Raw genomic sequence first — 25,716 nt, 5'->3', positions numbered from 1 at the left:
GTCAGAGCTACTCAAAGTTCTACTGTACTAGTAAGTACACTATATTAGATGATACAGAGTGGTAGAGCTACCCCAAGGTATACTGTACTAGTCAGTACACTGTATTAGATGGTACAGAGTAAATTAGCTACTACAATGTATACTGTACTAGTGAGCACACAGTATCAGATGCTACTAGAAGGTATACTGTACTAGTTTAGTGACCCAGGTAGACACCACCCTTTAGGGATGCTTCGATTGGCTGGCATTAGTAGAATTAATGAGTGTAGATACAGATGATATTCCAGGTGTAAGGCCACAGCAGGTAAACTCATGCACAGATACCACTCTGCACATCTTGCTGGTGGTCCCCGTGTCTTTTAGAGTCCCACAGACTTTGCAGACACTGCCTTTGGCTTTAGCTGTCCACAGACGCCGCCTCCCTATTCCTACTAGACCTCAGCCAGGATTTGGGGGTCACAGTTAAGTTTCTGATGAGAAGTGCTGTGGACGAAAGACATTTGGTTGTGACGTAAAGGCCGGAAAGCCAAGGTCCATCTCTTGGGATGACCAATCTGAGGTCCATGTTCGCAAGGCCCCTGTCTAGCCTTAGGAATGTCTGAGAGGGAATAAACATTTCTACCTCAGGTCAGTGCAGCCGGAGAGAGGATCATTTTAATCTGATTAATTTCCAGCCGGGGACGGTCCCAGGCCTGAGCTAAGCTCTAGTGAAGTCAAGACTACACGGTTGTGTGGGAGGTTTTTCACATTTTCCCAATAAATTTATTTAAAACTCAAAGTATTTAGGGAAATAAACCACTGAACATCATTTGTGGGTTAGAAAGTTACAGTGGGAACGCAGCAAGATTACAATTTGTGTGTCTGATTATTTACAGACATATTTGAGACTAAGGTATCTTGTAGAAACACTACAGGGGCTGAGCCAAAATATTGTACTGACCTCCAACAGCCTGTCAGAAGCCACAGCCCAAAGATTCCTATTTCCAGCTTTGTGTCAACACTAATTTGACAAAAAAATGAAGAGTCTGCCCAACTGGTATTCCAGGTGACAGTATTACCACATGCACTATTAACACATGCAGTATAGCCATGTGCAGCATAACCACATGCAGTATTACCACATGCAGAATTACCACATCCAGTATACAAAAATTCAATAATGAGGGGGGGAATAGACCACTTGTCCTGTGTACCAGGGTCTCATTTAACGTGGATGGTTGTCGTTAAAAAACCCTCATATACGTACACAAGTCTCGGGCGGTATATGTTGGTTCTCCGCCTTCGTGTGTCGTAATAGCATTATCATTGGTTTTTTTTTGTCCAAATGCTTGCCTCCCCATGGAGGAAGACCAACTGGTTCTACAGTAGTGGTCAGAGAGATAAAAAGAGGGTGTGCTCGTGCTCAGTGAAAAAGTGATTCTGGTAATAAAAACCCCGTTGTCAAAACTCTTTTTCCTTTATTCTTGAGATATTTGACTTAGGAAATTAAAAACGTGAACGTGCATGTGGAGACCTAGTTATTGGTCTAATGCACTGGTTATAGTCTCTAGGAGGTCTGGTCTACATGTTTCAGCCTCGTGCAGAGTCTAGAGGCTTTCGTCAGGACCAAGGTAGATTAAGGGGAGCTATGCTGGGCTCACCTTGTGAATACTGGGGGCGGTTATAGTGTACTCACCACCCTTGATGTAAGGAGTCAGATCTCTTAGTATCTGTTCCTGTGAAAAAAGAAATAGTGTGTATTATCACATCCTAACAACACATTAATTGCTAGTGTTCTCTCTTTGGTAATGCTAAAACGGATATTCTTAACAAACAGTCTCAGTGTACTGTATTAATTGCGCTTCACTGGCGCTTTGCCATACACAGACTAGGTGAAAGAAAGAATTTACGGTCGAGTTAAAAACAGACGTTAAGTAAACATCACATCGCTTTTCCTTGATTGTTTTCGTTATATAGACTATTAACAGTATGTGTTTTCTCCGTTCATTACTAATCTAGAAATGGTAAAAAGGTAAAGAGATTGGCTATTGCTGTCTGAACAGACGCGAAGTCTCTATCTGGACTAATGGGAGTAGTTCTCGGTAAAAGGAGATTACCTTGTTTTAGATTTGGACATCTTTCTTCAGAATGTTAGTCAGGTGGTAGAAAACCTCTTGCTGTTGGAGAGGGGGAAAGAGTTAGTTTTCTTACTCACTGTTTGGCGCTATTTTTAGGAGACGGCTTCCGCGTCGCTTACCGGTTCCTCCGGCAGACCCACTTGTTCTGACTCTGACGTTATCCTGGGATAACGTGCATTCCGGTGGACTCGCGTTAAATAGGCCGTCGTTACGAAAATCAAAGAGGGACTTCTCGGTTTGGTTGGCATTAGGTTGTTTGAAACTGGTTGGCAATGTAGTATATGGTTGTCAACATAACACGCACAACGCTAGGAATGATTTTTAAAGAAAGGAGAAGTCAAATTTGGTTTCAAGTGTGTGGTATTGCATTGAAGGTACATGTGTTGGGCCGTTGTTGACATCAGGATTTTTATCGGGATGACAGGAGATTAAAGGATCATTTCGGTGGGTACTTCTGGTTGGCGATGTTACGTACAGCAAAACGGGGGGTGTGCCCATATTATGTTGATGATATTTATCACCTTTAGATTCATAATGATTGCAAGAAGGGCCTTCTTGATGTTACGTGTTTCCCTCTCATGAATCTTACGGGTCTTCATGTAATCAGAGGAGATAGTTGTCATCATTTACAGAGAGTGGACCAGGGTATGGAATCGTTCAGTCCCTCTTTATCTGTCTTCAGGCGATGGACCCAGCGTTGTTCCTTTTCGAAAAGTATTTGTTCAACATTGTGGTTTTTGAAAGCTAAGGTCTCCAAGATTACCCAATTCAAATCTTCAGGGGTGTGGTTAGTGTCAATAAAGTGCTTACTCATTTTTGTTGTTGCCCTTTTGCATGAGATGTTGCTGCGATGTTCAATGATCCGTTGTTTTGCTTTTCGGCAAGTCATTCCTATGTATCTCAGGTTACAAGGACAGACAATCATGTATACCACATGTGTGGTGTTGCAGTTTGTGTGATTACGTAATTCCCATTTGAGGTTGGGAAGAAGTTGCAGAGTTTTTGTCATTTTAGTTAACTTGCAGACTGAGCAGGAGCCACACGGGTAGTGACCTACTACCGGACTTAAGTTCCAAGCTGTTGCTAAAGTTACTCTTGTGGTCGTAGTCCTTGGTCTCGTGTGGACCAGAATGTCTTTAATGTTTTTGGTTCTCTTGTTGGCAAATCTTGGTTTTGGCCATTTCAGTGTGTTCGAGGTTAGAATTCTCCAGTTCTTATTAATGATTTTCTTGACTGTGTTAGATTCAGTGTTGTATGTTGTTACACATGTCATTAAATCTTCGGGTTCTTCTCGTTGTACAGTGGATAATAGATTCTCTCTGGGTTGATTGCGAGCTCTCTTTTGACATTTCCTTATCGTTTTGATGGGGTAATCTCTTTTGGTGAGTCGATGTTCTAAATCTCTTGCTTGCTGTCTATAATCCTCCAAATTACTGCAGTTTCGTTTCAAGCGGAGGAACTGACTGTAGGGGAGATTGTCTCTTAAAGGTCGAGGATGGAAACTCTTATAAGAGAGAATGCTGTTTCTGGCCGTTGGTTTATAGAAAGTCCTGGTGTGTAGTGACTCGTTCATGGAAAAGATAGTTACATCAAGGAAGTCCAGTTGATGTTTATCTGCTGTTAGTGTAAACTTGAGGCAGTCATCCCTCATATTGATCCAAGTCAGGAAGTTTTTTAAAGCTTCTTGGCTGTCTTCCCATATCATAAACACGTCGTCTATGTACCGTCGCCAAAACCTGATTTTTTCGTAGAAGGGGTTGTTGGGGGTTTGTACGTGTTCATGCTCAAAGTTGCTCACATACAGTCCTGCTACACTCGGAGCAAATGTACTGCCCATTGAAGTTCCGTGGCATTGTCCAAATAGGGTCCCTTCGAATTCAAAGTAATTCTCTGTGAGGGCTAATCTGCAGCATTCCAACACGAAATGTCTGGGTGTTCTATAGGTCCAATCACAAGAGAATAGGATGTTTTCTAGAGTATTAAGAGTCTTCTCTTGAGGTAAACTGGTGTAGAGACTCTCCACATCTAAACCTACTAGGAGCATGGTGTTTTCGTTGTAGGTCTGGCCTTCCAGTAGGTTCAGGAGATCACGGGTGTCCTTCAGATATGTCGGGGTCTTTTGTACCAGTGGTTTTAGGAATTGGTCAGCAAACTGGAAGAGTGGTTCTAATACTGACCCAATTCCCGACACTATTGGGCGTCCTGGTGGTGGAGTTTTGTTCTTATGAATCTTTGGTAAAGAGTAGAAATAAGGGACTCTCGGTGTTTTGGTTTTTAGAAAATCCGCCTCCAGTTTCGAAATCCATTGGTTGATTTCGGCTTCGTCAACCATCAGCTCGACGGTCCTTTGTAATCTTTTGGTAGGGTCAGTCGTCAGTTTGGTGTAAAATCTTCTGTCAGAAAGAAGGTCAGTGCATTGTTGGTTGTAGCCTTGGTTAGTTAGTAGGACAAATGGCTCCTCCTTTATCCGCTGGTTTTATAATCAAGTTGTCCTTTTTGCTTAATTCATCCAGCGCTCTTTGTTCCTTTCTTGATAGGTTCACGTATGGTTTTCTGCTGTTGGTACTTAGATTGTCTACTTCTTGCATGATCGCTTGTCCGAACGCTTGGATTTCAACTGGTACAAGATGTGCGGGTGGATTGAATGTAGATTTGGGCCTAAGATTTGTGTCGCTTTCTTTGGGTTGTGTTTCTTTGTCTTTAAAGAATGTCTTGAGTTTAATTTTCCTGCAGAATTCTGCTAGTTCACATTTCAACTTGAAGATGTCGAGCGGTGGAGTTGGGACGAAGCCCAAACCCTTGTTGAGGACAATTTCTTGGTCGTTGGTAAGTATGGTTTCCGTAAGATTGACTACCAGCGACTCGTCGAACTGGTTCCTGGTTGTTCCTTGGTCATGCTTCGGGTATGTATTTGTCCCTCTTGCTCGTTCCAAGTAACTCCTTTTCTTCTTGCCCTCTGGCGTCCCGGGCCCCTCCCTAAAAAAGGGGAGGGTGATGGTTGTGCATTCATCATTTGGCCCATTTGTGGAGGACCTTGGAAGTAAGGATTCATCCATCCTTGGTAGTTGGGCATATAGGGTTGAAAGAAAGGAGGTTGTTGCTCGTAGTATCTCGGCATCTGCCAGTTGTTCCCTCTTTGGCGTCGGTTTCTCCTATTTTGACCCCTGCCTCTTCTTGTAGTCGTGCCTTCATCACCACTCCAATCCGAGTTGTTGTTGGAACTCCCTGCTGAGGAATCGTCATCTTCTTTGTAGTCTGGAGTGACGTAATCTTCCCTTGAGTAGGGGTGCATCTTTTCCATTGAAAACCTTTTGAGGTCTTTGTTCAATTTCTGGATTTTGTTTTGAGTGATGTACTCCTTCGTCTCGTTCATTTCTTTATTTATCTCCTCGAGTTTTTTCTTAAAGACGGAGATCTGTACCATAGTTTTTAGTTTGGCTTCGCTGGTTTGTATGCTGATTGTTAATGTTTCAACCAAACGTGTTGCTGTTTTAATTATTAGGACTAAATAGTCTCGGGTACACTTCCATGAAATGGAAGACCAGTCTTTGCGGAAGAGTACATCCTTTAAAAAGATACGGGGGGCATTCTGTACCCATAGGCCTTTGGGTGCTGAGTTGGCGCGTAAATACTCCTTCATGATAATGCCATGAATTGCTGTTCTGACTAGTTCTTTCTTTGTCTCCGTGAGTTCATCCCACTCATTTGTTTGTGTTAATGTTTGTGCCAAATCTCTGTCTTGTAATAAAGAGGATTCTGACAATATGGCGTTTACTTCCTCCTCCGTATAGCTCAATCCTTGCATCTCAGCCATTTTTACTTCTGTGAGTGGATTTAATGCCCGTATTTCACCCACTTTTTTGGGTATGAGAGGGGCTTAAGGGAGACCGTTCTCCCTGAATTAGAATTGTATTTCCCACAGCTGTGCGCTGCTTATAACTACAGAACATCAATGGGGGGGAGGGAAAAGAAGCAGTGGTCTATTCAGCTTCCAATGGTTAGTACAAAAATCAATAATGAGGGGGGGAATAGACCACTTGTCCTGTGTACCAGGGTCTCATTTAACGTGGATGGTTGTCGTTAAAAAACCCTCATATACGTACACAAGTCTCGGGCGGTATATGTTGGTTCTCCGCCTTCGTGTGTCGTAATAGCATTATCATTGGTTTTTTTTTGTCCAAATGCTTGCCTCCCCATGGAGGAAGACCAACTGGTTCTACAGTAGTGGTCAGAGAGATAAAAAGAGGGTGTGCTCGTGCTCAGTGAAAAAGTGATTCTGGTAATAAAAACCCCGTTGTCAAAACTCTTTTTCCTTTATTCTTGAGATATTTGACTTGGGAAATTAAAAACGTGAACGTGCATGTGGAGACCTAGTTATTGGTCTAATGCACTGGTTATAGTCTCTAGGAGGTCTGGTCTACATGTTTCAGCCTCGTGCAGAGTCTAGAGGCTTTCGTCAGGACCAAGGTAGATTAAGGGGAGCTATGCTGGGCTCACCTTGTGAATACTGGGGGCGGTTATAGTGTACTCACCACCCTTGATGTAAGGAGTCAGATCTCTTAGTATCTGTTCCTGTGAAAAAAGAAATAGTGTGTATTATCACATCCTAACAACACATTAATTGCTAGTGTTCTCTCTTTGGTAATGCTAAAACGGATATTCTTAACAAACAGTCTCAGTGTACTGTATTAATTGCGCTTCACTGGCGCTTTGCCATACACAGACTAGGTGAAAGAAAGAATTTACGGTCGAGTTAAAAACAGAGGTTAAGTAAACATCACATCGCTTTTCCTTGATTGTTTTCGTTATATAGACTATTAACAGTATGTGTTTTCTCCGTTCATTACTAATCTAGAAATGGTAAAAAGGTAAAGAGATTGGCTATTGCTGTCTGAACAGACGCGAAGTCTCTATCTGGACTAATGGGAGTAGTTCTCGGTAAAAGGAGATTACTTTGTTTTAGATTTGGACATCTTTCTTCAGGATGTTAGTCAGGTGGTAGAAAACCTCTTGCTGTTGGAGAGGGGGAAAGAGTTAGTTTTCTTACTCACTGTTTGGCGCTATTTTTAGGAGACGGCTTCCGCGTCGCTTACCGGTTCCTCCGGCAGACCCACTTGTTCTGACTCTGACGTTATCCTGGGATAACGTGCATTCCGGTGGACTCGCGTTAAATAGGCCGTCGTTACGAAAATCAAAGAGGGACTTCTCGGTTTGGTTGGCATTAGGTTGTTTGAAACTGGTTGGCAATGTAGTATATGGTTGTCAACATAACACGCACAACGCTAGGAATGATTTTTAAAGAAAGGAGAAGTCAAATTTGGTTTCAAGTGTGTGGTATTGCATTGAAGGTACATGTGTTGGGCCGTTGTTGACATCAGGATTTTTATCGGGATGACAGGAGATTAAAGGATCATTTCGGTGGGTACTTCTGGTTGGCGATGTTACGTACAGCAAAACGGGGGGTGTGCCCATATTATGTTGATGATATTTATCACCTTTAGATTCATAATGATTGCAAGAAGGGCCTTCTTGATGTTACGTGTTTCCCTCTCATGAATCTTACGGGTCTTCATGTAATCAGAGGAGATAGTTGTCATCATTTACAGAGAGTGGACCAGGGTATGGAATCGTTCAGTCCCTCTTTATCTGTCTTCAGGCGATGGACCCAGCGTTGTTCCTTTTCGAAAAGTATTTGTTCAACATTGTGGTTTTTGAAAGCTAAGGTCTCCAAGATTACCCAATTCAAATCTTCAGGGGTGTGGTTAGTGTCAATAAAGTGCTTACTCATTTTTGTTGTTGCCCTTTTGCATGAGATGTTGCTGCGATGTTCAATGATCCGTTGTTTTGCTTTTCGGCAAGTCATTCCTATGTATCTCAGGTTACAAGGACAGACAATCATGTATACCACATGTGTGGTGTTGCAGTTTGTGTGATTACGTAATTCCCATTTGAGGTTGGGAAGAAGTTGCAGAGTTTTTGTCATTTTAGTTAACTTGCAGACTGAGCAGGAGCCACACGGGTAGTGACCTACTACCGGACTTAAGTTCCAAGCTGTTGCTAAAGTTACTCTTGTGGTCGTAGTCCTTGGTCTCGTGTGGACCAGAATGTCTTTAATGTTTTTGGTTCTCTTGTTGGCAAATCTTGGTTTTGGCCATTTCAGTGTGTTCGAGGTTAGAATTCTCCAGTTCTTATTAATGATTTTCTTGACTGTGTTAGATTCAGTGTTGTATGTTGTTACACATGTCATTAAATCTTCGGGTTCTTCTCGTTGTACAGTGGATAATAGATTCTCTCTGGGTTGATTGCGAGCTCTCTTTTGACATTTCCTTATCGTAACTATCTTTTCCATGAACGAGTCACTACACACCAGGACTTTCTATAAACCAACGGCCAGAAACAGTATTCTCTCTTATAAGAGTTTCCATCCTCGACCTTTAAGAGACAATCTCCCCTACAGTCAGTTCCTCCGCTTGAAACGAAACTGCAGTAATTTGGAGGATTATAGACAGCAAGCAAGAGATTTAGAACATCGACTCACCAAAAGAGATTACCCCATCAAAACGATAAGGAAATGTCAAAAGAGAGCTCGCAATCAACCCAGAGAGAATGGTGTGGTATGGTGTGGTGTGGTACCATACCATACCATACCACACCACACCATACCATACCACACCTAGCGCTGTGACACTCCCGGGTAGCCATGCGCTTTACAAATGCCCTTTCATTCATTCATTCATTCATTCATACCATAGCCCACCACACCATACCATAGCACACCATACCATAATACACAACACCATACCATACCACACCATACCATAGCACACCACACCATACCATAGCACACCACACCATACTGAATAGACCACTGCTTCTTTTCCCTCCCCCCCATTGATGTTCTGTAGTTATAAGCAGCGCACAGCTGTGGGAAATACAATTCTAATTCAGGGAGAACGGTCTCCCTTAAGCCCCTCTCATACCCAAAAAAGTGGGTGAAATACGGGCATTAAATCCACTCACAGAAGTGAAAATGGCTGAGATGCAAGGATTGAGCTATACGGAGGAGGAAGTAAACGCCATATTGTCAGAATCCTCTTTATTACAAGACAGAGATTTGGCACAAACATTAACACAAACAAATGAGTGGGATGAACTCACGGAGACAAAGAAAGAACTAGTCAGAACAGCAATTCATGGCATTATCATGAAGGAGAATTTACGCGCCAACTCAGCACCCAAAGGCCTATGGGTACAGAATGCCCCCCGTATCTTTTTAAAGGATGTACTCTTCCGCAAAGACTGGTCTTCCATTTCATGGAAGTGTACACGAGACTATTTAGTCCTAATAATTAAAACAGCAACACGTTTGGTTGAAACATTAACAATAAGCATACAAACCAGCGAAGCCAAACTAAAAACTATGGTACAGATCTCCGTCTTTAAGAAAAAACTCGAGGAGATAAATAAAGAAATGAACGAGACGAAGGAGTACATCACTCAAAACAAAATCCAGAAATTGAACAAAGACCTCAAAAGGTTTTCAATGGAAAAGATGCACCCCTACTCAAGGGAAGATTACGTCACTCCAGACTACAAAGAAGATGACGATTCCTCAGCAGGGAGTTCCAACAACAACTCGGATTGGAGTGGTGATGAAGGCACGACTACAAGAAGAGGCAGGGGTCAAAATAGGAGAAACCGACGCCAAAGAGGGAACAACTGGCAGATGCCGAGATACTACGAGCAACAACCTCCTTTCTTTCAACCCTATATGCCCAACTACCAAGGATGGATGAATCCTTACTTCCAAGGTCCTCCACAAATGGGCCAAATGATGAATGCACAACCATCACCCTCCCCTTTTTTAGGGAGGGGCCCGGGACGCCAGAGGGCAAGAAGAAAAGGAGTTACTTGGAACGAGCAAGAGGGACAAATACATACCCGAAGCATGACCAAGGAACAACCAGGAACCAGTTCGACGAGTCGCTGGTAGTCAATCTTACGGAAACCATACTTACCAACGACCAAGAAATTGTCCTCAACAAGGGTTTGGGCTTCGTCCCAACTCCACCGCTCGACATCTTCAAGTTGAAATGTGAACTAGCAGAATTCTGCAGGAAAATTAAACTCAAGACATTCTTTAAAGACAAAGAAACACAACCCAAAGAAAGCGACACAAATCTTAGGCCCAAATCTACATTCAATCCACCCGCACATCTTGTACCAGTTGAAATCCAAGCGTTCGGACAAGCGATCATGCAAGAAGTAGACAATCTAAGTACCAACAGCAGAAAACCATACGTGAACCTATCAAGAAAGGAACAAAGAGCGCTGGATGAATTAAGCAAAAAGGACAACTTGATTATAAAACCAGCGGATAAAGGAGGAGCCATTGTCCTACTAACTAACCAAGGCTACAACCAACAATGCACTGACCTTCTTTCTGACAGAAGATTTTACACCAAACTGACGACTGACCCTACCAAAAGATTACAAAGGACCGTCGAGCTGATGGTTGACGAAGCCGAAATCAACCAATGGATTTCGAAACTGGAGGCGGATTTTCTAAAAACCAAAACACCGAGAGTCCCTTATTTCTACTCTTTACCAAAGATTCATAAGAACAAAACTCCACCACCAGGACGCCCAATAGTGTCGGGAATTGGGTCAGTATTAGAACCACTCTCCCAGTTTGCTGACCAATTCCTAAAACCACTGGTACAAAAGACCCCGACATATCTGAAGGACACCCGTGATCTCCTGAACCTACTGGAAGGCCAGACCTACAACGAAAACACCATGCTCCTAGTAGGTTTAGATGTGGAGAGTCTCTACACCAGTTTACCTCAAGAGAAGACTCTTAATACTCTAGAAAACATCCTATTCTCTTGTGATTGGACCTATAGAACACCCAGACATTTCGTGTTGGAATGCTGCAGATTAGCCCTCACAGAGAATTACTTTGAATTCGAAGGGACCCTATTTGGACAATGCCACGGAACTTCAATGGGCAGTACATTTGCTCCGAGTGTAGCAGGACTGTATGTGAGCAACTTTGAGCATGAACACGTACAAACCCCCAACAACCCCTTCTACGAAAAAATCAGGTTTTGGCGACGGTACATAGACGACGTGTTTATGATATGGGAAGACAGCCAAGAAGCTTTAAAAAACTTCCTGACTTGGATCAATATGAGGGATGACTGCCTCAAGTTTACACTAACAGCAGATAAACATCAACTGGACTTCCTTGATGTAACTATCTTTTCCATGAACGAGTCACTACACACCAGGACTTTCTATAAACCAACGGCCAGAAACAGCATTCTCTCTTATAAGAGTTTCCATCCTCGACCTTTAAGAGACAATCTCCCCTACAGTCAGTTCCTCCGCTTGAAACGAAACTGCAGTAATTTGGAGGATTATAGACAGCAAGCAAAAGATTTAGAACATCGACTCACCAAAAGAGATTACCCCATCAAAACGATAAGGAAATGTCAAAAGAGAGCTCGCAATCAACCCAGAGAGAATCTATTATCCACTGTACAACGAGAAGAACCCGAAGATTTAATGACATGTGTAACAACATACAACACTGAATCTAACACAGTCAAGAAAATCATTAATAAGAACTGGAGAATTCTAACCTCGAACACACTGAAATGGCCAAAACCAAGATTTGCCAACAAGAGAACCAAAAACATTAAAGACATTCTGGTCCACACGAGACCAAGGACTACGACCACAAGAGTAACTTTAGCAACAGCTTGGAACTTAAGTCCGGTAGTAGGTCACTACCCGTGTGGCTCCTGCTCAGTCTGCAAGTTAACTAAAATGACAAAAACTCTGCAACTTCTTCCCAACCTCAAATGGGAATTACGTAATCACACAAACTGCAACACCACACATGTGGTATACATGATTGTCTGTCCTTGTAACCTGAGATACATAGGAATGACTTGCCGAAAAGCAAAACAACGGATCATTGAACATCGCAGCAACATCTCATGCAAAAGGGCAACAACAAAAATGAGTAAGCACTTTATTGACACTAACCACACCCCTGAAGATTTGAATTGGGTAATCTTGGAGACCTTAGCTTTCAAAAACCACAATGTTGAACAAATACTTTTCGAAAAGGAACAACGCTGGGTCCATCGCCTGAAGACAGATAAAGAGGGACTGAACGATTCCATACCCTGGTCCACTCTCTGTAAATGATGACAACTATCTCCTCTGATTACATGAAGACCCGTAAGATTCATGAGAGGGAAACACGTAACATCAAGAAGGCCCTTCTTGCAATCATTATGAATCTAAAGGTGATAAATATCATCAACATAATATGGGCACACCCCCCGTTTTGCTGTACGTAACATCGCCAACCAGAAGTACCCACCAAAATGATCCTTTAATCTCCTGTCATCCCGATAAAAATCCTGATGTCAACAACGGCCCAACACATGTACCTTCAATGCAATACCACACACTTGAAACCAAATTTGACTTCTCCTTTCTTTAAAAATCATTCCTAGCGTTGTGCGTGTTATGTTGACAACCATATACTACATTGCCAACCAGTTTCAAACAACCTAATGCCAACCAAACCGAGAAGTCCCTCTTTGATTTTCGTAACGACGGCCTATTTAACGCGAGTCCACCGGAATGCACGTTATCCCAGGATAACGTCAGAGTCAGAACAAGTGGGTCTGCCGGAGGAACCGGTAAGCGACGCGGAAGCCGTCTCCTAAAAATAGCGCCAAACAGTGAGTAAGAAAACTAACTCTTTCCCCCTCTCCAACAGCAAGAGGTTTTCTACCACCTGACTAACATCCTGAAGAAAGATGTCCAAATCTAAAACAAGGTAATCTCCTTTTACCGAGAACTACTCCCATTAGTCCAGATAGAGACTTCGCGTCTGTTCAGACAGCAATAGCCAATCTCTTTACCTTTTTACCATTTCTAGATTAGTAATGAACGGAGAAAACACATACTGTTAATAGTCTATATAACGAAAACAATCAAGGAAAAGCGATGTGATGTTTACTTAACGTCTGTTTTTAACTCGACCGTAAATTCTTTCTTTCACCTAGTCTGTGTATGGCAAAGCGCCAGTGAAGCGCAATTAATACAGTACACTGAGACTGTTTGTTAAGAATATCCGTTTTAGCATTACCAAAGAGAGAACACTAGCAATTAATGTGTTGTTAGGATGTGATAATACACACTATTTCTTTTTTCACAGGAACAGATACTAAGAGATCTGACTCCTTACATCAAGGGTGGTGAGTACACTATAACCGCCCCCAGTATTCACAAGGTGAGCCCAGCATAGCTCCCCTTAATCTACCTTGGTCCTGACGAAAGCCTCTAGACTCTGCACGAGGCTGAAACATGTAGACCAGACCTCCTAGAGACTATAACCAGTGCATTAGACCAATAACTAGGTCTCCACATGCACGTTCACGTTTTTAATTTCCCAAGTCAAATATCTCAAGAATAAAGGAAAAAGAGTTTTGACAACGGGGTTTTTATTACCAGAATCACTTTTTCACTGAGCACGAGCACACCCTCTTTTTATCTCTCTGACCACTACTGTAGAACCAGTTGGTCTTCCTCCATGGGGAGGCAAGCATTTGGACAAAAAAAAACCAATGATAATGCTATTACGACACACGAAGGCGGAGAACCAACATATACCGCCCGAGACTTGTGTACGTATATGAGGGTTTTTTAACGACAACCATCCACGTTAAATGAGACCCTGGTACACAGGACAAGTGGTCTATTCCCCCCCTCATTATTGATTTTTGTACTAACCATTGGAAGCTGAATAGACCACTGCTTCTTTTCCCTCCCCCCCATTGATGTTCTGCACATCCAGTATAGCCACATCCAACATAACCACATGCAGCATAGCCACATGCAGTATTACCACATACAGTATTCCCACGTGCATGATTGCCATGTGCAGCATAACCACATGCAGTATTACCACAAGCAGGATTACCACATGCAGTATAGCCACGTGCAGCATAGCCACATGCAGTATTACCACATGCGGTTCCACTCAACCAGATATTGCTGGGGACACATTCCACTTTGGCTGAAATTACAGAAATTGTAGCAGGAAAACAACAAATAGTATTAAGGATTTATCTGCAGAAATCAGTGCAGCAGTACTCTACTGTTGTTTGGTGTTGTGTGTGTGCGTGCATGGCATGAGAGCATATGTGCGTGATGCGACGGGCCTAACTGCAAGTGCAGGGTTTGAGTGTGGACTGTGAGGGAAGATCTCATGAATTGTGTGCGTGCAATAGGTCAGTGTAGGTGCATGCGCTAGGCCAGTGTAGACGTATGTGTTAGGTCAGTGTCAGTGCATGCACTAGGTCAGTGTAGGTGCATGATCTAGGCCAGTGTAGATGCATGCCCTAAGTCAGTGTAGGTGCATGCGCTAGGCCAGTGTAGATGCATGCCCTAGGTCAGTGTAGGTGCATGCGCTAGGTGAGTGTAGCTACATGCACTAGGTCAGTGTAGGTGCATGCGCTAGGTCAGTGTAGATGCATGCCCTAGGTCAGTGTAGGTGCATGCGCTAGGTGAATGTAGCTATATGCACTAGGTCAGTATTTGTAGTTCCAGACAACGGCGGACACAGAGACCGCACTGACCTGTATAGTTCCCTTAGTGTGATTCAATAAGTAGATTAAGCGTGCACAAAGACAAACTCCAGCACTTGCCGTTGAGAAGTGCCAACTGCTATGCAGAAAATTGAAGGGAAGACTTATCACTTAACAAGACTTATTGATTCATTGACCATCATCTTCGTAACAATAAGCAGTGCACCACTCCACCAACCCTTCCCATGCACTAGGTCAGTGTAGGTGCATGCGCTAGGCCAGTGTAGATGCACGCCCTAGGTCAGTGTAGGTGCATGCGCTAGGTGAGTGTAGCTGCATGCACTAGGTCAGTGTAGGTGCATGCGCTAGGCCAGTGTAGATGCATGCGCTAGGTCAGTGTAGGTGCATGCGCTAGGCCAGTGTAGATGCACGCCCTAGGTCAGTGTAGGTGCATGCAATAGGTCAGTGTAGCTGCATGCACTAGGTCAGTGTAGGTGCATGTGCTAGGCCAGTGTAGATGCATGTGCTAAGTCAGTGTAGGGTCACAAGCAAGGTCAGAGTAGGTTCATGAGCTAGGTCAGTGTTGGTTTATGAGCTAGGTCAGTGTAGGTGCATGCACTAGGTCAGTGTAGGTGCATGCGCTAGGTCAGTGTAGGTGCATGCGTTGGGTCCGTGTAGATGCTTGCGCTAGGTTAGTGTTAGTGTAAGTGCATGTGCTAGGTCAGTTTACATGCATGCGTTGGGTCCGTGTAGATGCATGCACTAGGTCAGTGTAGTTGCATGCGTTGGGTCCGTGTAGATGCTTGCGCTAGGTTAGTGTGGGTGCATGTGCCAGGTCAGTTTAGATGCATGCATTGGGACCGTGTAGATGCATGCTCTAGGTTAGACTGGGTGCATGTGCCAGGTCAGTTTAGATGCATGCCTTGGGTCTGTGTAGATGCATGCTCTAGGTCCCTGTTGGTGCTAAAACTCTGGGAAATAGAATGTTATGTGGTAAATACCAAATTCCGAGGTAATTTCCCATTCACTAGTCCCAGAATACTGCAGTAACTGAGTTGCTCGCAGTTGTCGAGCTTAGCAGTATCATTAATGTGAGGTGTGAAATTATCGCATCTGAATTTCCAATAAACTTATCATGAATGTCCAAGGGGAAGAATGATTTAAACAAAGGAAATGCGGCAGCACGTATACAGAATGGAGATAAGTAGAAATCTAGAAAAATCTGGAACAGACAAAGTTTAGAGACACAAATCAAGTAACTGTACCCTGACGTGAGTGCACGTTACCATTAAATGCCATACAATACCATACCAGACCACACCATACCATATCGCCATCCTATTCAATCCATTACCACCATAACAAACTATCCCATACCACTATACCATATTATACAATGATCTCACCCTATAGTACACTATACCATACCATCATAACATTCCATAACATACCAGTCCACACCATCCCATCTGATCCCATTCCACCATAATATCCCATAACATACCATACATACCATACCATACCATTCCGTAGCACACCACACAACACCACACCATAGCACACCACACTACCCCACAACATACCATAGCATTCCACACCACAACATAACATACCACATCATAGCATACCACACCATACCACACCACACCATACCATAGCACACCATACCACACCACACCATATCACACCATACCATACCATATAGCCATCCCATTCAATCCATTACCACCATACCAAACTATCCCATACCACTATACCATATTATACCATGATCTCACCCTTTAGTGCACAACACCATACCATCATAACATTCCATTAACATACGAGTCCACACCATCCCATCTGATCCCATCCCACCATAATATCCCATAACATACCATACATACCATGCCATTCCATAGCACACCACACCATAGCACACCACACTACACCACAGCATACCATAGCATACCACACCTCACTATAACACACCACATCATAGCATACCACACCATACCATAGCACACCACACCATACCATAGCACATCACACCATACCACACCATACCATAGCACACCACACCATACCATAGCACACCACACCATACCACACCATACCATAACACGCCACACCATACCATAGCCCACCACACCATACCACACCACGCCACACCATACCATAGCCCACCACACCATACCATAGCACACCATACCATACTACACAACACCATACCATACCACACCATACCATAGCACACCACACCATACCATAGCACACCACACCATACCACACCACACCACACCATACCACACCACACCACACCATACCACACCATACCATACCACACCATACCATAGCCCACCACACCATACCATACCACACCATACCATAGCACACCATACCACACCTTACCATACCACACCACACCTTACCATACCACACCACACCACACCATACCATACCACACCACACCATACCATAGCACATCACACCATACCACACCATACCATAGCACACCACACCACACCATACCATACCACACCACACCATACCATACCACACCTAGCGCTGTGACACTCCCGGGTAGCCATGCGCTTTACAAATGCCCTTTCATTCATTCATTCATTCATTCATACCATAGCCCACCACACCATACCATAGCACACCATACCATACTACACAACACCATACCATACCACACCATACCATAGCACACCACACCATACCATAGCACACCACACCATACCACACCATACCACACCACACCATACCACACCACACCACACCATACCACACCATACCATACCACACCATACCATAGCCCACCACACCATACCATGCCACACCATACCATAGCACACCATACCACACCTTACCATACCACACCACACCTTAAAATACCACACCACACCATACCATACCACACCACACCATACCATAGCACATCACACCATACCACACCATACCATAGCACACCACACCACACCATACCATACCATACCACACCACACCATACCATACCACACCTAGCGCTGTGACACTCCCGGGTAGCCATGCGCTTTACAAATGCCCTTTCATTCATTCATTCATTCATACCATAGCACACCACACCATACCATAGCACACCACACCATACCACACCACACCATACCACAACACACCACACCATACCACACCACACCATACCATACCATATCATATTCATAAACAGTAATATTCAGAGCTAATCATCACAATGGTATTTACCTTTATAACTCTTCACCACCACCTCTGGGCACTGAATCTTCACATTATTACACCTGTAATAACACACACATCATCTTTGTATTAAAGAACAATGACAGCTACAGGAACAAAGCATGAACATCACACAAGACCTGTAGTTGAAATAAGATTCAGTATTAGGAGCAGCGCCTGCGGACTAGAGCTCAGTGTGAGTTACTGTTCATACACAACAGTCAAAGCTCTAACGATATCCAAAAGTACCTTTAACATCTTACGACAGGTTGTGGGTGTTCTATGGCAGATGGCTCAGTGAGACAAGTGTGCTTTATATGATTCTATGGAGTGCCTCGTTGTGGGTTTTCTAGGAGCGGCCGTTGGCTGAGTGAGGGGGGGGGGGGGCTGACTAACAGGTTACATCTGCTCCTGGTGGGGTCTCGTGTATACACTTAATAAATACCTTCCTACCTGAGGTCCACGTGGATTCCTGACAGCGCCCACAACACAACATTGTCACATCCAACCCCTGCCAGTGTAAACCTTGTCACCATTCTCTACAACTAAGATATTGAAAAGCCTTAGTGGGATATATAAGGAAGATATGAACCCAGACCGCTTAGTAATGAAAAACTGGTTGCAAAACAAAAACTCCCACGTCGTACGTAACAGCAGATTATAGGCTGTAGGGGAAGGATCACAGTGGGAGAGACAAGGGAACAGGTTAGAAAGTTCAGTAAAGGGAAAGCAGCAGGCCCAGACGGGATCACAGAGGGAGAGATAAGGGAACAGGTTAGGAGGCTCAGTCACGGGAAAGCAGCAGGCCCAGACGGGATCACAGAGGGAGAGATAAGGGAACAGGTTAGGAGGCTCAGTAAAGGGAAAGCAGCAGAGCCAGAGGGGATCACAGAGGGAGAGATAAGGGAACAGGTTAGGAGGCTCAGTAAAGGGAATGCAGCAGGCCCAGACGGGATCACAGAGGGAGAGATAAGGGAACAGGTTAGGAGGCTCAGTAAAGGGACAGCAGCAGGCCCAGACGGGATCACAGAGGGAGAGATAAGGGAACAGGTTAGGAGGCACCATAAAGGGAAAGCCGCATGTCCAGGCGGGATCACAGAGGGAGAGATAAGGTAACAGGTTAGGAGGCTCAGTAAAGGGACAGCAGAAGGCCCAGAGGGGATCACAGAGGGAGAGATAAGGGAACAGGTTCAGAGGCTCAGTAAAGGGAAAGCAGCAGGCCCAGACTGGATCCCATCTGAACACTATAAAAATTGTAAAACTCTTTGGTCTCTTTCTGGGTATCTTATTTTAATGAGATCTCTCTGGAAGGCTGTTAAATTCCACCTTCCTAAAATGAGGCAACTGTAGTTATGATCCTTAAGCCGGGTAAAGATGCTAGGTTAGTGGTTTCCTACAGACCTATATCTTAGTTGAACTGTGATTACAAAATGATTACAGGAATCTTGGCTAAGAGGTTGTCAGATGTCCTTCAAAAGTTGATCCATTTCGATCATAAGGGGTTTGTGCCTGGAAGGAAGCTGTATGAATTAACCCAATGACATCGGTGCCAATGATATGGCCGAGGCCTCTAATCTCCTGTTGACAATCGCAAGAATTGATGCTGCTAAAGTATTTGATAGGGTTAATTGGGTCTATCTTTGGGAGGTATTGCAGGATTATGGTTTCAGCAGCAATGTTACTGAAGTTGTGCAAATGCTATATAAGGTGCCGGAAACTAAGATTTTGGATGGCGAACTTACAGCTTCGTTTCAGATATCCAGGGGAACTAGGCAGCGGTGTCCTGTGTCGCCAATTCTGTTCCGTGTATATATTGAGCCCTTTTCCCAGATGATTCGGCAGGGTTAGACCATTCTTCCCTTTGAAGCTGCAGGGTTACCAACCAGACTAGCACTGCATACTGATGACATAGTTCTGTATGCATCGAACCCAGAGCTCTCTGTTCCACAGCTTGAGATGCATGCCAGAGATTTTGGGAGTCTGTCAGGATATCTAATCAATAAGGGGAAGACAGAGATTATGACATGGGCTAAAGAGGAGGTAGGGCTTCAAACCAGAAACCAGATTAGGAATCCTGGGATCATCGTAACTCAGAGTTTGGAGGAAATATTGGACGTAAACGTAACTAAGGTATCCCATTGTTAATTAGGAAAAAATCGATGCTGATATGACAAATGATACATTTATTTATGTGAACAAAATCACGTCCTTATTAACAAATTCACCCGATTTGAACGCCGCATCAACCTCGACTTGCAAATACGTAGTCCGGCAAGCACTGAGTCCTAGGCCCAAGGTTACTGATTGACAGGTCACAGGTGGGGTGGCACGTAGCCAGCAGACAAATGCATGGACGATAAATCTGAGATGAATCCCACAGATTAGTGAAGAGACACTACAATTGTTAAGGGGGATTGGCCCCAATAAAGCGAGCATGGCTGGAGGGGGTACGCGCGCTCCAAAAACAGCATAAAGTCAGATGCTACATAAATTGGGAACATAGAGAAAATCACACCACAGAACACGCAGTGATCACGTGCTCCCCGTGCCAGACATCTGGACACTTTAGCCACTGGCCGCATTTTGTTCCTTGCAAGGTCGAGGCCCACCTGGATTATCAATTAAAATTAATTTATGAATCTAGAGGGAGCAATTTACATTCCTCTCCCTACAAGGAAATCCAGAAACATTTTATTGCCTATAATGAATTGTATATAAGAACGCTACAGATTGATTGTAATTTGAGACATTCCTCAGACCCTGTGCCTGTAACTGTTCTCCCGGCCGCTATGTTTAATTAAACAAACTGTTCCTGTGTTGCCAAAGGTTTTTCAAAGGTATTTCATGTTCAAGCAACACCGTGATATAGATGCTCGCCTTACAAGATGGAGGGAAATTCTGCCCCTCGGTATCTATGGAGGGTGAACACCATTAAGAAGCTGGTTCTTCCGAGGGTGATCTTCTTGTTTAACACTAAACCACTTCCTTTCCTCAAAAAGCTTTTGTAGATATTGCAAGGGAGGGTCATCAGCTTTATATGAGCATCCAGGGGAGCCAGGATCGCACGAAAGAAGGAGGAGACTGAAGCAAGGGAGGGTTGGCAGCTTTATATGGGCATCCAGGAGAGCCAGGATCTCACGAAAGAAGCCCCGGAGGAGACTGAAGCAAGGGAGGGTCAGCAGCTTCATATGGGCATCCAGGGGAGCCAGGATCTCATGAAAGAAGGAGGAGACCGAAGCAAGGGAGTGTCGGCAGCTTTATATGGGCATCCAGGGGAGCCGGGATCTCATGAAAGAAGGAGGAGACCGAAGCAAGGGAGTGTCGGCAGCTTTATATGGGCATCCACGGGAGCCAGGATCTCATGAAAGAAGGAGGAGACTGAAGCAAGGGAGGGTTGGCAGCTTCATATGGGCATCGAGGGGAGCCAGGATCTCATGAAAGAAGCCCCGGAGGAGACTGAAGCAAGGGAGGGTCAGAAGCTTTATATGGGCATCGAGGGGAGCCAGGATCTCATGAAAGGAGGAGACTGAAGCAAGGGAGGATCGGCAGCTTCATATGGGCATCCAGGGGAGCCGGGATCTCATGAAAGAAGCTCCGGAGGAGACTGATGCAAGGGAGGGTCTGCAGCTTCCTATGGGCATCCAGGGGAGCCAGGATATCATGAAAGAAGCTCCGGAGACTGAAACAAGGGAGGGTCAGCATCTTTATATGGGCATCCAGGGGAGCCAGGATCTCATGAAAGGAGCTCCGGAGGAGACTGAAGCAAGGGAGGGTCGGCAGCTTCATATGGGCATTTTGGAGCCAGGATCTCATGAAAGAAGCTCCGGAGGAGACTGAAGCAAGGGAGGGTCAGCAGCTTTATATGGGCATCCAGGGGAGCCAGGATATCATGAAAGAAGCTCCGGAGACTGAAACAAGGGAGGGTCAGCATCTTTATATGGGCATCCAGGGGAGCCAGGATCTCATGAAAGGAGCTCCGGAGGAGACTGAAGCAAGGGAGTGTCGGCAGCTTTATATGGGCATCCAGGGGAGCCAGGATCTCATGAAAGAAGCTCCGGAGGAGACTGAAGCAAGGGAGGGTCAGCAGCTTCATATGGGCATCCAGGGGAGCCAGGATCTCATGAAAAAAGGTCAGGATGAGACTGAAGCAAGGGGGGCTCGCTCTTCCGGGTTTTCAAGCCTATTATTATTCTTTCCAGTTCAAGAATTCCTGGTTCTTGGCAGGAGAGCTAGATAATTCTCACATGGGTCAATTGTGTAGAGCTATGTTGAAGCATTTAAGCCTGAAAACGTTTTTTGTTTAAGTTTGGGGACCCAAAGTTTTTAAACAAGGTAGGTTACAGGTACTCGGGATAGATTACAATGCGGACCTGGCACCAATTTGGGGCTCTCCTGGAACCCCCAAGTGACTTAAAGATAAACTTAGTTACCCTCTCCAGCATGGCAACCTTTCCACCTGGAGTGACATGACAAGCGCTCTCTAAACTTTTGAAGCAGGGCTTTCAAAATTTAAATGCCTGCAGCTTTGTTGTTAGTGGTCATCCCAAACGTAGTCAGAGGGGAGCGGTTCGGTACAGGAGTATTTTCTCAAGTGGGTGAGGGCTAAGTAACAACCTAAAAAAGGGTTTTCCCAGTGGTTTTGGGTATTCATTTCCGCAACAGATGAGAAAATGGGAGTTCCATACCTGCACTGGGAAAAGGATCTTCTGGCGCTAGCTAAAGAGCAATTATAGCGAGTATCTTTAAATCTGTTATACACTCTGATCAAACCAGCACCACTTAAAAATAATAATTTGTTCCCTCTCCATAGACCCTATTGGTCACCAACGAAGTTGGCTAAGATCACATTGGAACCATTAAAACATTAGAAGTGCGGTGACACAGAGGCGGATGATATACGCATGTTCGTGGACTGCCCGTTATTTGCCTTCTTCTGGGGGTATGTAAGTCAGGTGTTTCAAGAAATTATTGGCTGCGAAGTTAAGGTAAGCCCCTGCCTGATCCGATTTGGGATGGACTTGTGCCCGTATTGGGACGAGTTAAACTCGGATCAGGCCTCACTGATATTTTTTCTGATATCGCTAGCAAGAATGGAAATCTGTAAGACATCGATTACTCCCGACCTACCAAAGGTATCAGAATGGCTCAGATCTGTAAGGGATGTCAGTAGACTGGACTTGGAGCGCTAGTCGGCCTCAGTAGATGATTAGTGCCCCATACTACCTCTGCCGAGAGGAGAAGTCATGTCACTATACGCTGTAACCTCTAGGCACTGTTACTTCTTAGGATTCTTCTTTTCATCTTTGGCTCCGGCATCCATAGGATCTAGCTGTTCATTTACCCTATGGTGGATCCATAGGATCAGCATGGCCATTCATGTTATTAATGATAGATAAGATTGGGGGGCGTGGCCAACAAGATGGCCGGGAGGCATCACTAAAAGAGAGCTCCAGCCCAGACACAGGCATACTCCATCCTCCTGCCGCACCCTCGACTCTGAAAATCTTGAAACTGAACTCCGGATAGGGCAGCGCCAGGGGGCATGGAAATAGTGACACCCCAGAGCTGTCTGCAACGTGCTGATGCACAAACCGAGGAGAGGCCTACAAGTCACTACCTCTGTGCTGGAGACCAGGTGGCCTGCCGAAGCTGTGGGGCGGACCTGGGGAGCTGCCGAAAGGAGGTGAACGGAGTGTGGGTGGTAAAGTGGGATGGCTGATACCACGATAGTGGTGGGGCCGGCCTGCTGACAGAACCTGCAGCCTGTAACGGAGCCCCGGCACGCCTCCGCTCTTGGTGACTACCTCGCCACGGAGAGACCCTCCAACATGGTGGCCACATTGATTTACCCTCCTCCTGAATCCGAGTGCAAGAGAGACTGTGACCGCTGATCCCCTGGACACTGCAGGCACCTCTACATGCCGTAGTGGAGATGAGCCGTGACAACGGTGCGCCCTGGTTGATGCCAGGGGCCCTCGGTAGGATGTTGGGGACGGATCCGGTGGTGGCCCTGGTGGACTCATGGTGCTTGAGGTGGAGCTTTTCTGTGGACTCCCCCCCCCCTCCAGGTGCTGTGCAGGGGTATGCCTGGAGGGTATAATAAATGCAGCTCCACACACAAGCGAGAGGCTGCCAGCAATTGTTTATTCGCCCCACCCCAGGATTGAGGGTCGTGCAGAGGAGCGAGAGGAGACTAGCAGTCAGCCTTGGCAGAGTGGAGGTGAACTGGAGTGGACGCGAACCCACACTCTTGGTGGCTGGTCCCATTGACTGGTGAGTGGGCTGTGTGACTTGCAACCTGCCATTGACCCTGACATTCTCCTCCTGTAGGATTTTCGCTGGTAACTAGCTCTGAACTAGGAGCATGGCGTCCACAGTCACATGACTGCCTGGTGTGATCCCTGCACAGGCATCTGAACACCGGATCCTGGATTTGAATCAGAACTGTAGGTGACACCAGGAGGTGGGAACTCTGTATCCTCTGTGCTGCTGCACCCCGCTGCTACTCCTGGAGTCCCTCACACAGCTTACCTGTGGAGAATTGGACTGGCACCACTGGTGGCATTCAATCTAGACACACAAGGTGTGGGGAGCGACCACAACTGCAGCGCTTCCACCAGAAATCCTGGACATATTGAGGGAGAGAAAGTTGTAGGTCCTCAAGCTGTCATGGGTAAGGACAAACTGCCCAGGGGCAGCAAGCAGACAAAGATTGACCAGTTCACGGTACAGGGAGCGGTTACCACCACATCACAGTCTCTTGAAGAGGCAACACAACCTGCAATAGAGCCCTCGGGGGCCCAGATTCTGGCAGCAATTGAAGCCTCAGGCCAAAACCGAAGCCATGGCCATAGACGTGAACCTCCTCCACACCGACCTTCGCACGGTAGCGGAGCGATCAGTGGAAACTGAGACACAGGTCACGGAAGTGCAGGGGGAGATCTCCACAATGAAGGTGACGGTGGCCGCCCAGGCGGTCTGCTTGAGTCGATTGGAGGCACGGATCGAATATGTGGAGGGCTGGTCCCGCAGATGTAACCTATGATTTATGGGATTCCCCGAGGGCGCCGAGGGTAACATCCCAGAGACCTTCATGGAAGACTGGATCAAGACAGCACTCACAAACGTGACACTATTTTTTGTGGTGGAAAGGGCTCACAAGTCATTGGTCACACCGCCGCAACCAGGAGCTCGAACCCGAAGCATAATAGGGAAATTTCTCAACTACAGAGAACGGGATAAACTACTATGAGGGGTTCGGAGCCATGGAGACCCAATATTTGCAAATAGCAGTAAACGAATATTGCCAGACTATACAAGAGCTGCCCAATTGCAATGGCAGTCCTTTAGTAGTGTCTAACAAAAGCTAAGAATGATTGGCTTGAAGTATATGTTGCCTCATCCTACCAAACTGAAGGTGCTGCGGTATGGATGCTCTCATTTTATCATAATGCCAGAGAACACTCTGGACTGGTTAGAGGTCCATAGAGCTGAATGTCAGCCTTCGACATCTACGGGACGGGCTCGGGATTCACTGTGGCACGGAGAAGGCCCCTCGGCTACTCTAAGGAGACAAAGCCAACATAGACCCCGTTCCAGATCTGCTGCGAGAACGGTGGTGCAATCTGATGGTACTCTGGACCTAGCAAAACAATGACAGGAGTGAGAAGCAGCCGGGGCCTTAGTTGAGGCAGTTACTTCTGCTGCTTCCTCAAGCACAGAATCGGATCTGTAGGGGACTCACGAACACCCGTGCGAGCAGATGG

The 25,716-nt window shown here is 45.4% G+C and overlaps 1 protein-coding gene across 1 annotated transcript in view; it reads right to left on the bottom strand.

The window, feature by feature from the left end:
- LOC146869442 (E3 ubiquitin-protein ligase TRIM39-like) overlaps positions 1-25,716 on the bottom strand; it is a 109,378-nt gene that overhangs the window by 37,417 nt on the left and 46,245 nt on the right. The window contains exon 3 of the mRNA XM_085599847.1: positions 17,960-18,012. Within this exon, the coding sequence (XP_085455973.1) occupies positions 17,960-18,012 (53 nt within the window). The remainder of the gene's footprint in view (positions 1-17,959; positions 18,013-25,716) is intronic.

The sequence above is a fragment of the Triturus cristatus genome, chromosome 1_1, assembly GCF_964204655.1.
Source record: "Triturus cristatus chromosome 1_1, aTriCri1.1, whole genome shotgun sequence".
Lineage (NCBI taxonomy): Eukaryota > Metazoa > Chordata > Amphibia > Caudata > Salamandridae > Triturus > Triturus cristatus.
The sequence above is the reverse complement of the archived record's forward strand: the minus strand, read 5'-3'. Positions and strand labels throughout refer to the sequence as shown.